Genomic DNA, 13,202 nt, shown 5'->3' with positions numbered 1-13,202 from the left:
TAAAGACTATATCCAAACCAAGTATTGGGACCATGGGATACATATTTAAAGTGGTTTGGCAAAATAATGGAGGTGGGATGACAATTACTCTTTTTGAAATCAGTTGTTGACTGAAAGCACGAATGGAAAGGGCAGTGGAAATAGATGCAACACTAATTTTCAAAAAGGATCTCCAAAAGTCTTGAGTGGAAGCAGAACAAAGGAAGATCACAGGAATTAAATAATAATTGACAGCTCTTTCAGGAGTTGACACAGAAAAAATGGGCCTGAGGCCTCTTTTTAATTCAAGAACAGGGTCACAGAATTGTTACGGTGCAAAAGGCAGCCATTTGGCCCATTGCGCCTGCTACACCAAACGCATTTAAGGAATGTATGAAAAATCTGGGAGTCTGAAATAAAAACAAATAACAATGTGGATTCAGGTGTCATTGTCCGTGGAGACACTGATTTTCAAATGTCATCGCATCTGGGAAAAATTAGCGATTTAACAGTTTTGAAATTATTAATTCTATTTCCCATGCCATTTTGAGGAACAGGCAATGAACTCCGGCATCAAAGATAAATAAATGGAAGCAAGTTACTGAATCTGTACTGAAAACAAAAAAATACTGGATATCAGCAGCATCGATGGAAAGAAAACAATCAAATGTTTCTAATCTCAATGATTCTTCATCAGAAATGTATAGGAACTATTTTTCACCTTCGGTTTCTGCGGGGACAGGTTTGAAACTAGGACTTGGCTGAAGGTCAGGTTAGGGAAGGAAGTGTTTCCGGCATCAAGGTATAAGAGGCGACTGAAGTCGACTTCCGGTCTCTCAGGCGCGCAGTGAAAATGGTGAGTGAGGACTGAGGGCAGTGAAGGCCTGGGAGAAATCCACGTCCATCCATTCCCGGCCGGGCCATTACCATCAACCTATCATGAGGAATTAGTTCGATATATGTTTAACTATTGTGCCGCACAGATATTATGGGGATTGGCCGAGGAATTTGCAGGCGGTTAGCCGCTGCAGCGGTGCTCACACTCGAATCGGGGGCTTAAGATTGGGCCTAGTGCTTCTATTTGACAGCAGGCAGAGCTTTGTATAAAGTGACACTTTTACTGGGTCATGTATCTTCTTAACCAAGGCTCCGTTTCCTGGCCATGGTTTGAACTGATATAGCCCGCTGCCTATCCCTCCTGTCTCTGATTCTCCAGTCACTCCATCTCCCAATCAATCCTCATCTCTTCGCCATGTAATGCATTACAGCTACAGTGCTAGACCAAGCGAAAACAAAGTGCAGCAAATACTCAGCTTGGCCATACAGCACCACTGTAGAGAAAACCAGGTCTGTGAGCTTTACTCAGACATGAGGGAGTAACTTATTCTTCTCCACAGTGAATTCTGACCCAGATATGAAAGAAGCTCCTAAGATCTGAAACAGTAACTGCTTTTTTTCCCCACATACTACCTGACAAGTTGAGTTTTGCAAGCACGGTATTTTTATTTCTGATTTTCAGCATTAGCAGTATTTTGTTTTTGTAACACTCCCGATCCTGATTCCCAGCCGGGAATCTGTGCAACAGATTCTGAGCAGTTTGAAGAATGTTAATGTTTCACATTCTTTTATTGTTTGGCTCAGAGCCTTTTCTTTCAATCAATATTTTTGGTCATTTTCTGATAGATTTGAGGAAGTCCCTATTAGGGATGTGACTTCTGTGACACTATTCAGTCTTGTAGATTTACAGCATTTTGAATGGGAGAAGTTTGATTTTAACCTTTCAGCTCCTCATCTGATTTCTCTATAATTTTCAAAGATGTACTGACTGCACTGAAAAGATGGCACTTCCTTTGTTTTTTGTTCTTTTTCACGTCATATATGTCCCTGAACACTTCTGACCGTGCATAATAAATGATGTACAAATATTTCATCTGAGAGCAAATCAGTTGACTCACCAGTCAGTTCCCAAGTTTGCTTGTTCTCAAATAGTGCTTGGTTACTGTAGGAATAGTGCCCATTCTTGGTGAAGAGCTTATATCCGAAACTTTGATTCTCCTGCTCCTCCGATGCAGCCTGAACAGCTGTGCTTTTCTAACACCACACTTTTCAACTCCTTGCTTTCTCCTCAAATAGTGCATCGTATTGCACAACACCATTAAAATTAATTGATATTACAGTTGAAAACCTTAAATTTAGTCAGTCACATTTACAGTGCCCAAGGTGAAGCATCTGATCACCTTTGTCATGCTCTAAACGATGCAGGAGATGATCTATGTGTAGCACCAAAATAAAGTTATCCCAATATTTACTCTGCTTTGGTCTTCACAGAAGTTTCCTGAATTGCTAAACATCTCCAGCATTTTCTGTTTTCATTTTAATTAGGCATAGTTTGTGTGGGAACAAAACAGAAATTGCTAGAGAATCTAACATCTGGCAGCATCTGTGGAGAGATGTCAGATGTGCTGAAATTCTCTCGCAATTTCTCTTTCTGTTTCAGATCTCTAGTATTCACAGTTCTTGGCTTTGTTATAATTTGTGAGGATGTTCATGTCAACATGTAAATGCACCAATGCAATAAATGGCAGTAGTTGAAGATAGAACCGACAGTAGTGTATGAGGGAAGATGGAGTAGAAGGATGCATTAATAGGGTTAGATGAAGTAGCCTTGAAGCATTAACTTTTGTGTAGTCCAGTTGGATTCAACGGTCTGTCCATTCTGGACATGTAATGTAATTCCCTGCCTGAACTTGCCTGGAGTCTGCAGCCTTGCTGCTCTTTTGTAATTTCGTCAGAGCGTGAGGTGTTAATGGCCACTTGTTATTGTTTGGCTCCCATTATGCTGAACTCTGAGCTAAGGGTAAATTGATTGTTTTTAATCCCTCTTTCATACAATGATTTGTTGGTTTTATTCTTATTCTTTCTTAGACGAAGGGAACATCGTCATTTGGTAAGAGGCGGAACAAGACCCACACACTTTGCCGGCGATGTGGGGCTAAGGCATTTCACCTGCAGAAGTCCATCTGCGGCAAATGTGCCTACCCTGCCAAGAGAAAGAGGAAGTGTGAGTACCATCGCATTGAGCATAACAGTGGTAGCCGTTAACAAAATGGTTGAATGCTGAGGATGAGAATGCTTTATCTCCCTGTCATCTGGCAGTGCTAATTCCCATATGAGCATCATTTTAGCACATACCATGGCAAAAATGTTGTCTTTGTACATGACTACTGAGTATTGGGAGGTTCTTTGGAAATCCCTGCAACTCAAGTCATTTCTGGTCTTTTGACATGCATTTTTTGTCAGCAGTCTCTAGAGCAGTTGTTTTAACTTATACTTCACTTGTCTGTGGCATCTTCGCCCACTCAACCTTGGGCTAAGTCTGTGACCTGTATCTGCTCTGCCACAGATATCAGGAATAGATTTAGTATTTTTAAAGTTGTTTTAATTTATGCAAACTGGTTAGATCTCATGGAATACAGGGAGAACTAGCCAATTGGATACAGAACTGGCTCAAAGGTGGTGGTGGAGGGTTGATTTTCAATCTGGAGGCCTGTGACCAGTGGAGGGCCACAAGGATCGGTGCTGGGCCCTTTACTTTTTGTCATTTACATAAATGATTTGGATGCGAGCATAAGAGGTATAGTTAGTAAGTTTGCAGTAGACACCAAAATTGGAGGTGTAGTGGACAGTGAAGAGGGTTACCTCAGATTACAACAGGATCTTGACCAGATGGGCCAATGGACTGAGAAGTGGCAGATGGAGTTTAATTTAGATAAATGCAAGGTGCTGCATTTTGTGATAGCAAATCTTAGTAGGACTTATACACGTAATGGTAAGGTCCTAGGGAGCGTTGCTGAACAAAGAGACCTTGGAGCACAGGTTCATAGCTCCTTGAAAGTGGAGTCGCAGATAAATAGGATAGTGAAGAAGGCAGTTGGTATGTTTTCCTTTATTGGTCAGAGTATTGAGTACAGGATTTGGGAGGTCATGTTGCGGCTGTACAGGACATTGGTTAGGCCACTGTTGGAATATTGAGTGCAATTCTGGTCTTCTTCCTATTGGAAAGATGTTGTGCAACTTGAAAGGGTTCAGAAAAGATTTACAAGGATGTTGCCAGAGTTGGAGGATTTGAGCTTTAGGGAGAAGCTGAACAGGCTGGGACTGTTTTCCCTGGAGCGTCAGGCTGAGGAGTGACCTTGTAGAGGTTTGCAAAATTATGAGGGGCATGGATAGGGTAAATAGACAAAGTCTTTTCCCTGGGGTGGGGGAGTCCAGAACTAGAGGGCATAGGTTTAGGGTAAGAGGGGAAAGATATAAAAGAGACCTACAGGGCAACCTTTTCACACAGAGGGTGGTACGTGTATGGAATGAGCTGCCAGAGGAAGTGTTGGAGGCTGGTACAATTGCAACATTTAAGAGGCATTTGGATGGGTATATGAATAGGAAGGGTTTGGAGGGATATGGGCCGGGTGCTGGCAGGTGGGACTAGATTGGGTTGGGATATTTGGTCAGCATGGATGGGTTGGACCGAAGGGTCTGTTTCCATGCTGTACATCTTAATGACTCTGTCTCTATGGTTATATTGTGCTTTTGAGAATATCAAAAAGTGGGTTTGTGTTAGGTGACATAGTTGAGCATTAAGTTGAATGTCAGGTGAGAGTGTGCTTTATTTCAGTTATGTGGTGCTTCATGGTTAAGTTGATGCTGACTGTGTTGTTTCGTATGTTATTGTTGGACATTCCGTTAGATGTCAGTGAGTGATCAGTATCTTTTGAACAATGTTTCTCCAGGAATGGAGAGGAGTGATTGATGTTAAGATAAATGCTTGTCAGCCCTCACAAATGGTCTTGTGGCTGTAAAAGTCAAGCGTCTTGAAATATTTGATTATTTAATTATTAGCTATTGGGGAGGTGATGCCCTCATGGTATTACCACTTGACTATTAATCCAGAAACCCAGAATAATGTTCTGGGGACCTGGGTTCAAATCCCCCACAGCACATAGTGGAATTTCTATTCAGTGGAAGCAAATCTGGAATTAAGAGTTGATTGATGACCACGAAACCATTGTCAATTGTCAGAAAAACCCAACTGGTTCACTAATCTCCTTTAGGGAGGGAAATCTGCCTTTCATTGACTTCACCCACAACTTCCACCTCGCCCTCAAGTTCACTTAGTTCATCTCGGACACTTCCCTCCCCTTTCTTGACCTCACCATTTCCATCTTGGGCGACAGTCTCGAGATCGGCATTTACTCCAAACTTACAGACTCTCATAACCACATGGACTACACTACCTCCCACCCAGTATCCTGTAAGAACTGCATCCCATTCTCCAAATTCCTCTGCCTCTGCCACATCTGCTTGGATGAGGAGACATTCCATTTGCGAGCTTCCCAGATGTCCACCTATTTTAAACAATGCGCTTTTCCTCCTGCTGTCATGTAGACAGCCCTCTGCTTCACCGTCTCTGTTCCACTGCTCTAACCCCTCTCCCTCACCTTCCACCCCACCAGTCTCTGCATCCAATGAGTCATCCATAAGCACTTCCGCTAACTCCAATGAGACCCCACCACCAAGAACATCTTCCCTTCCCCACCCCTCTGCCTTCAGCAAGGACAGTTCCTTCGCCAATCCGTGGTTTGTGCCACTCTCCCTACCGATGTCCCCTGAACCTCCGTGTACCTTCCTCCGTAACTGGAAAAGATGCAAAACCTGCTGGTACACCACCTGTCACACCTCCATCCAGGGCCCCGAACAGTCATTACAGGTGAGACAGAAGCTCACCTGCCTCTCTTCCACCCTAGTTTACTGCTTCAGGTGCTCCCGATGTCATCTTCTTTATATCGGGGAGACCAAATGTAAAGTTAGGGAACCCTCACCGAGCATCGCAGCTGGGTCTGGAAGGGCCGACGAGACCTCCTGGTCACTGCCCATTTCAATTCCCGCAACCACTCCTTTTCTGATATGACCATCCTTGCCAAAATGAACTACAGCGCAAATTGGAGGAACAACACCGCATCTTCTGCCTGGGCAGCCTGCAGCCGGGAGGCTCAACATTGAGTTCTCCAATTTCAAATAGCTTCCCTCCCCCAGCCTCTTCCACATCCCTTCCACTGCTTCCTGCCATCAACCAGATTCATTCTTCCCGCTGACCAACCAGGTCGTACCCTGTACTTGTCTTCACCTATTCCCACTTCACTACCCTGTCCCCACGATCCCCTTTATTTGCAGCCCCCCCCATACCCAGCTCCTCATCCTGTAGTAGGGTTACACCCGAAATGTCGACTTCTCCACCTTCTGATGCTGCCTGGCTTGCTGTGTTTTTCCAGCCTCCTGCCTGTGGAGCTCCTTACCTGGTCTGGCCTACATGTGACTCCAGAGCCACGCTAATGTGGTTCAGTCTCAACTGCCCTCTGAAATGGCCTAGCAAGCTCCTCCGTTGTATCAATCACTAGAAATTCACAACAAAGAAATGAAACCAGACAGACCACCTGCCATCGACCTTGGAACCAGAAAATTCCTTCCCTACTGGCGTTGTGTGTCAAACAACAGCAAGTGGACTGCAGCGATTCAAAAAGGCAGCCCACCACTACCTTCTCAAAGGCAATTAGGGATGGGCTATCAATGTTGTCCAACTGATGACGCCCAAGTCCCACAAAATGAATAAAAAATAAGAATGCTTTCAGCAATCACTTGATTTTCACCCTAAAATTCATGCAGGCATTGTTCTTCAATTCACCTATGCCTGATTTCACTCCTGGTGTTCTTACTGTTCAGTCTTTACCAGTCAAAAACCCATATCGTGCTGTAAAAATTCTTAACTGCTCTGGTGTCTACATGATATTTTTAACCAAGCTCATTACAAGCTAGTCGTTTGTGGTTATTTTCAATTTGTGCTACTTATTTGACCAGTGGAAACAAGGCGTTGCTATTTGACTTGTGAAATTCTTCAGAAGTTTGAAGATTTTAATTCGGTCAACTCTTGATCTTGTACTGATGAATTCTCAACATCTCAAGGTATCCTCAAAAGTATCCTCCTTAGCATAGTAAAATCCCAATGTTTCAGCATTATTTAAATGTTTGATATATGGAGTAAACTGAGGGGCTGTAATCTCTGGTTTGTGAACTGGTCGGTGGGAACATCCACTCTTGTTGAATAGCTCTGTCAATTGCATCTGTTCAGTTTGGGAGCTGATAGTTGTGATCTTTCTGCAGATAACTGGAGTGTGAAGGCCAAAAGGAGAAACACAACTGGTACAGGTCGCATGAGGCACCTGAAGGTGGTGTATCGCAGATTCAGGTAAGGGGTGCAGTGATGCTGAGAGCCTGTTTGTAATGATCATGGCAGCAGTACTAATGCACATGATCACTGTTTCTGTGTGAAATGATCAAACATCAATTCTTTCATAAGATGAAAAGTAGAAAATTGGAATAGGCTTCTAGTGTGTTCTTTTTTAATCTGCTGACAGAGGTAGAGTTTGGGCTGGGAAGGCCGTCTGTAAGAGGCTCATATTGTGGAGTGGGATAGGGTTGGTTTATCTAGAGGAAGGAGTGTTGTATCTCAGAAAGAGTAGTGTTGATGGCTGTATGTGGGAGAGGGGCAGCATTGGGTGGTGAATCTGGGAGGTAGTAGTATGCCGGATCAGGAGCGAGTCTGTAACCTCTGTAATCTAGTCTGAATCCAAATCACTGAATTTCCGCTTTCCTAGTCAAATGAGTTTGGACTGGGGTTCTTCAAGAACTTGAAGAAGGGCTTTTGCCTGAAATGTCGATTCTCCTGCTCCTCGGATGCTGCCTGGCCTGCTGTGTTTTTCCATCACCACACTTCTCAACTCTGGTCTCCAGCATCTGCAGTCCTCACTTTCTCTTTCTTCAAGAAGTTGTTTTGATTTGAGATCGATAAATATTTAGAATATATTAAGGTCTCGAATCAGAACACATCACAGCACCTTTTTATAATTTGATTCGGGTGCTCGGCTGGATAGTTGGGGGAAAAATGAACCTAAGCCATGCCCCAAATCAATGATTAAAATGATCTGTTATGAATGCAGCCTGGATGTTTGGGAAACCCTCAGAAACCCCTAGAGGTTGTGTATTTTACACTTCTACATTTCTTGTCTTTAAAATATTGGTGTATTTTGTTAGGTTTTCCTTTTTAAATTCCTTTGTTCACATAATGGAAACAGCCTGTTAATATATGATAATTGTTGTGTTAGTGATGGTGCTTAAGCCTTGATTTGACATTTTTCTGCCACCTAAAATGTTTACTGTACATTGAATTGGGGTCAAATGCCATCTATATTACTCCAAATTAGCACCTTTCAGATTCTTGGAATATTCCAAGGTGCTGCATAACAATGAAGTTGAGTAGCAAAACCTGCAACAATTTGGAAAATGGTTTGCAGAAACTTTGAGGATTTTCTGCAATAGCATCAAATTTGGAATACTATTACATAAATGAAGAGGAAGGTATTCCAGAGGACTGGTGTTCTTTATAATTGAAGGAAATATTGAGTACTTGAGAAGTAATGCACTATAGACAGACAAGCTACTAGGACCTGATGGCCTGCATCTAACAATTTTAAAGGAAATGGCTGTAGAGACGTTGGAGCCATTGGTTGAAATATTCTCGAACTCGCTAATCTTAGGGAGGATTCCAATGTATTGGAAAACCACTGTTGCAATTGACTGCGTGGGCAAAAACTTAGCAAGTGGTGTTTAATGTAGGAAAAGGTGAGTTTTTGCACTTTAGTAGGAAGCATCCGAAAGCAGACTGATTTAAAAGGAGAAAAACTCCACAAAAGAGGAATTTGGATGATCCGCACAAAACACAATGTTAGCATGCATGTGCATTCAGTAGTTAACAAGGCAGGTTGAATTTTTCTGGGGGTTTAGAATTTAAAAACCCCTGCATTTCTTGTGCTCGGGCAATTGTGCAGGATGTTAGTGACATCACATGTGGAATACTGCATACAGTTGCATCCTCATATTTAAGGAAGGTTGGCATTGGAGGTTGTTCAAGAGAGGTTCCTGAGATGAGAGGGTTGAACAGGTTAGCCTATTAGAATTAAACTCATTAGAGTTTCAGAGAACAAGAGGTAATCTTATTGAAATATACAAGATTCTGAGGGACTTGACAGAGTAGATGTCGACAAGATGTTTTCAGTAGTGAGACAATAGGAACATTGTTACACAATAAGGAAACAATCATTTATAACTTAGATGCAAAGAAATCTCTTCTGAGGGTAGAAAATGTCTGAAATTCTCAGCCCCATAGTTCTGGAGGCTACATCACTGAAAACATTCAAGGAGGAGGTAAATAGAAGTTTGAAGCATCAACAAGTTGATGGCTACGAGGAGCCGACCAGGAAGAGAAATTGAGGCCTTGAGCAAATCAGCCATAATCTTGTTGAATGATGAGGCCAGCTTCAGGTGCTGAATAGCCTGCTCTTGCTCCTATTTCTTCAGTTTTTTTTTCTTTCTCTTATTCTGTGAGACCATGACTGCTCTCCAAACTGATTGACCTTTGTCCCAAATTGCTTTATATGTCTGAAAAACAAATTTCCATTAATTTCATGTTTAAAATGTAACTGTCTAGTATTAGTTGCAATTTGCGGAAGAGCACAAATATCTTGACGAGTTATGTGTTTAAGTGTCTGAATTTCAGTCCTGATAGGCCTGGCTCTAATTTTAGACGGTCTTCTGATCCATATTCCCCAACATACAAACAGTTTCTCTCTACTTCCACTTGTTTCCCTAAATATCTTGATTTTGATCATATTGTATTAAATTCCAGGGAGCACTGGCTAGTGTTTGTAGTCTCCTTGTAATTTAACCTCCTAGGTACAATTATAGTTTTGGTGAATCTGCACCGCACTGTCTCTTAAGGTCAATATATCCTTCTTAAAGTATGGTGCCCAGACTGCTCACAGCCAAGGCCTTACTTAGTCAAAGTATAACTTTACTGCCTTAAATACTAGTCCTCTAGAAAGGAAAGCAGTATTTCATTACCCTTTTTATTAACCTTTATTATTTTCATGCTAGTTTAATGATTTGTGCATGGAGCCCCAAGTTTCTTTGGACCTTCACTGTTTCTAGCTTTTCAATGTTTAGAAAGAGCTGATTCATGCTGCCTGACCTGCTGTGTTTTTCCAGCACCACACTTTTCTACAATGTTTAGAAAGAGTTCTGTTTTATCCTCATTGGATCTTTTATTTGCCTGAATTCAATATCCATTTATCACAGTTTTTAGCATCCATTAAATAATGTATTTGTAGTTTTATGCTTCATCCACTCTCCTTACAATGCTCCATTTTTTTATGCCATCTTTAAATTAAGGTTAGTGGCGAGCTAATTAGTTATGTAATTTGTTAATAAGTATGGTGAATGGGTGAGACTCCAGCACAGCTTATTGCAGGGGTATCATTCAACATACAACACACAAGGGTAGGGCTGATACAATTAGGTAGGCCCTTGGGTAGTTATAGAGTAACACGGCATGGAACCAGATGTTTCAGTCCAACCAGTCCATGCTGACCATAATCTCAAACTAAACTAGTCCTACCCTGCCTGCTCCTGGCCCATATCCCACCAAGCCTTTCCTGTTCATGTACTGTCCAAATGTCTTTTAAATGTTGTAATTGTACCCACATCCACCACTCCCTCTGGAAATTTATCCCACATGCGAGCCATCCTCTGTGTAAAACATTTGCTCCTCATATCTTACTACACTCTCTCCTCATTTTAAAAATATGCCCCCATAAAGAGCCCTGAGAGTTCAGGTGCATAATTCTTTGAAGTTTCCCTTGCATATAGACAGGGTGGCTAAAAAGGCATTTAGCATGCTTGTCTTCATCGGTCCACCCTTTGAGTACAGAGTTTGGAAGTCATGTTGAGATTGTACAGGGCATTGGTAAGGCCTATTGGAATATTGTGTCCAGTTCTGGTTATATGAAGGATACTGTGAAGCTTGAGGTGGTTTAGAAGAGGTTTACCAGGATATTGCCAAGTATGGAATGTTTGAGTTATAAAGAAAGGCTGGAACTTATTTCAGTGGAGTATAGGAAGTTGAGCAGTGACCATATAGAATAAAATATGAGGGGTAGAGATAGAGTTAATGGTAATTGTCTTTTCCCTATGGTGGGGGATTTCAAGATTAGGGGGCACATTTAAAAATAGCTTGCTTCTCACTTTTAAAAAATACAGGGGAGCAAATTTTTTTGCAAGGGTGGTTTATATGTTGAATAAACTTCTTAAGGAAGTGATGGATGTGGGTACAATTACATTGTTTAAAAGGCATTTAGATAAGTACATGAATTGGAAAGATTTGGAGGGATATGGGCTAGGAGCAGGCAGGTGGGACTAGTTTAGTTTGGGATTATGTATAGCATATAATTATGTATAGTTTGGATTGAAAGCTCTGTTTCCTTGCAGTATGACTCTAAATCCTGCTAATTATCCTTAGTGTGTTAAAGTATAACGCATGTTTCATTAATGTGAATTGGCTGTAGTGCAATTGACAAAATGTGGATGCTGTTTGGATAATGCAAATTTTCGACGGAATGGGTACAATGATTTTCCCATAGCACCAGCTTGCAGAGGAACGCAACTGTTGCATTATACCAGAACGCACTGTCCTCATTTTACACAGTTAGATGGGAAAAATGGCCACCAGAGGGCTGCTGGCATCTGTCAGATTGTACCTAATTGGAATTGTCACCTTTGTAAGAGAATTAGAGAGGACAAACAAAGCTGCAATTAGTCTTTGGCTATAGACACAATGATTCCTATAGAAGGGTACAGCAAAAGTGCTGTGGGTTCGAAAGAGTGAAGATTATTCTGGCATTCCTATAGAGGCATACTCAGTTGTACTTGGTTTTTGCCACGAAACATTCCACTACCCTAACTACTTTCCCACCTTTGTGTGCAGGAATGGATTCCGCGAGGGGACCACTCCGAAGCCCAGACGTTCAGCAATGGCTTCCTCCAGCACTGCATAAACTATCAGTGTATCTACACATCAAATAAAGTTCAAATTTGCAAAGTTTTCCTGGCCTGCCTGTGCTTGATTTTTTTCTCTAATTCTACTCATTAGTTCAAAAAGTATTTAGCCTGCACAATAACTTATACTCCAAAGGATTTGATCACTTTTCCAAGCATTTCTCATTTGAAAGTTACTAAAGAATTTGGGCTACCACTGTTTCAGGTAATGCATTTAGATTACAATTGAATTAAATCAAAGATCTATCCCCTGTGGTTTATTTTGCCATTTAAAAAAAATCCTGTCTTTTCTGTCCCTTCTTGAAACATTTTGCTAACTTACAGTTCTGCTGGTATACGTTGAGGACATTGTGGTGCTGGAAAGGCACAGCCAGTCAGGCAGCATCTGAGGAGCAGGAGAGTCGACGTTTCAGGCATAAGCCTTTCATCAGGAAATGCCTGAAACGGTGACTGTCCTGCTCCTCGGATGCTGCCTGACCAGCCTTTCCAGTGCCACACTCTTAGACTCTGATCTCCAGCATCTGCAGTTCTCACTTTCTCCTACGTCTAGGAGATTGTGGAAAATCATGGCCAGTGTTGCCTTGATATTCTGATTGGATGGATGTTTTCACAGCAGCACTACCATCTATCAATTTTGGCCAAATTGTAATCCAGGTGTCTGCTTAATTATGGTGAAACAATGGAAATCTGTCCGAATTCATGCACCACTATTCCTCCTGGTTAAATCCTGTCCCTTTTCTCTGCTGAGATCCAACTCTTGAGAATGAATGGCAGAGTTGATTTCTTAGACATGCATGGCAAGTAACATGATTGGGCAAGATTCTATCCATACATTAGGGCACTTGCTGATCGTATCAATATAACAGGGAGCCCCATTTCGACACTTTGTATCTGAAGTAAAGATTTTTGACCTGGACAGAATAATCAGGCAGTGTGTGTTGGGGTGATCGATGATGGTGTGAGCGTTTCTAGTATATGACAATTGTCCAGTTCACCAAAAAAGCTGTAGGTCATTACTTGCAATGTTGTCACCCTCTGGAATGAACTTTGCTTTCCTCATTAAACAGATGTTGCAGCTCAAATTCTGTAAATTAGCCAATGCTGTGAATTAGTAAATTAAGCCTGAGATTACTTCTCCTGAATGTTCTGTCATACATTTGCAATGTACATTTATAAGATTCTGTATTTGAAGGGGCCATGCCTCAGTTGCAGGTTTGGCCTGACAT

At 41.8% G+C, this 13,202-nt stretch overlaps 1 protein-coding gene across 2 annotated transcripts; it reads left to right on the top strand.

Moving 5' to 3' along the window:
- The first annotated feature begins 745 nt into the window (after nucleotides 1-745).
- rpl37 (ribosomal protein L37) lies at nucleotides 746-12,022 on the top strand. Of its 2 annotated transcripts, none has more exons than XM_072593809.1 (4): nucleotides 746-835; nucleotides 2,905-3,040; nucleotides 7,192-7,276; nucleotides 11,906-12,022. In XM_072593809.1, the coding sequence occupies exons 1-4, from the start codon at nucleotides 833-835 to the stop codon at nucleotides 11,973-11,975; spliced, it is 294 nt and encodes a 97-aa protein (XP_072449910.1). In that variant the 5' UTR covers nucleotides 746-832; the 3' UTR covers nucleotides 11,976-12,022. The 2 variants fall into 2 exon arrangements, with proteins under 2 accessions (XP_072449910.1, XP_072449908.1); XM_072593807.1 differs by lacking the exon at nucleotides 746-835 and adding an exon at nucleotides 1,222-1,326.
- The last annotated feature ends 1,180 nt before the right edge of the window (nucleotides 12,023-13,202 follow it).

This window comes from Chiloscyllium punctatum, chromosome 24 (genome assembly GCF_047496795.1).
Source record: "Chiloscyllium punctatum isolate Juve2018m chromosome 24, sChiPun1.3, whole genome shotgun sequence".
NCBI lineage: Eukaryota > Metazoa > Chordata > Chondrichthyes > Orectolobiformes > Hemiscylliidae > Chiloscyllium > Chiloscyllium punctatum.
The sequence above is the reverse complement of the archived record's forward strand: the minus strand, read 5'-3'. Positions and strand labels throughout refer to the sequence as shown.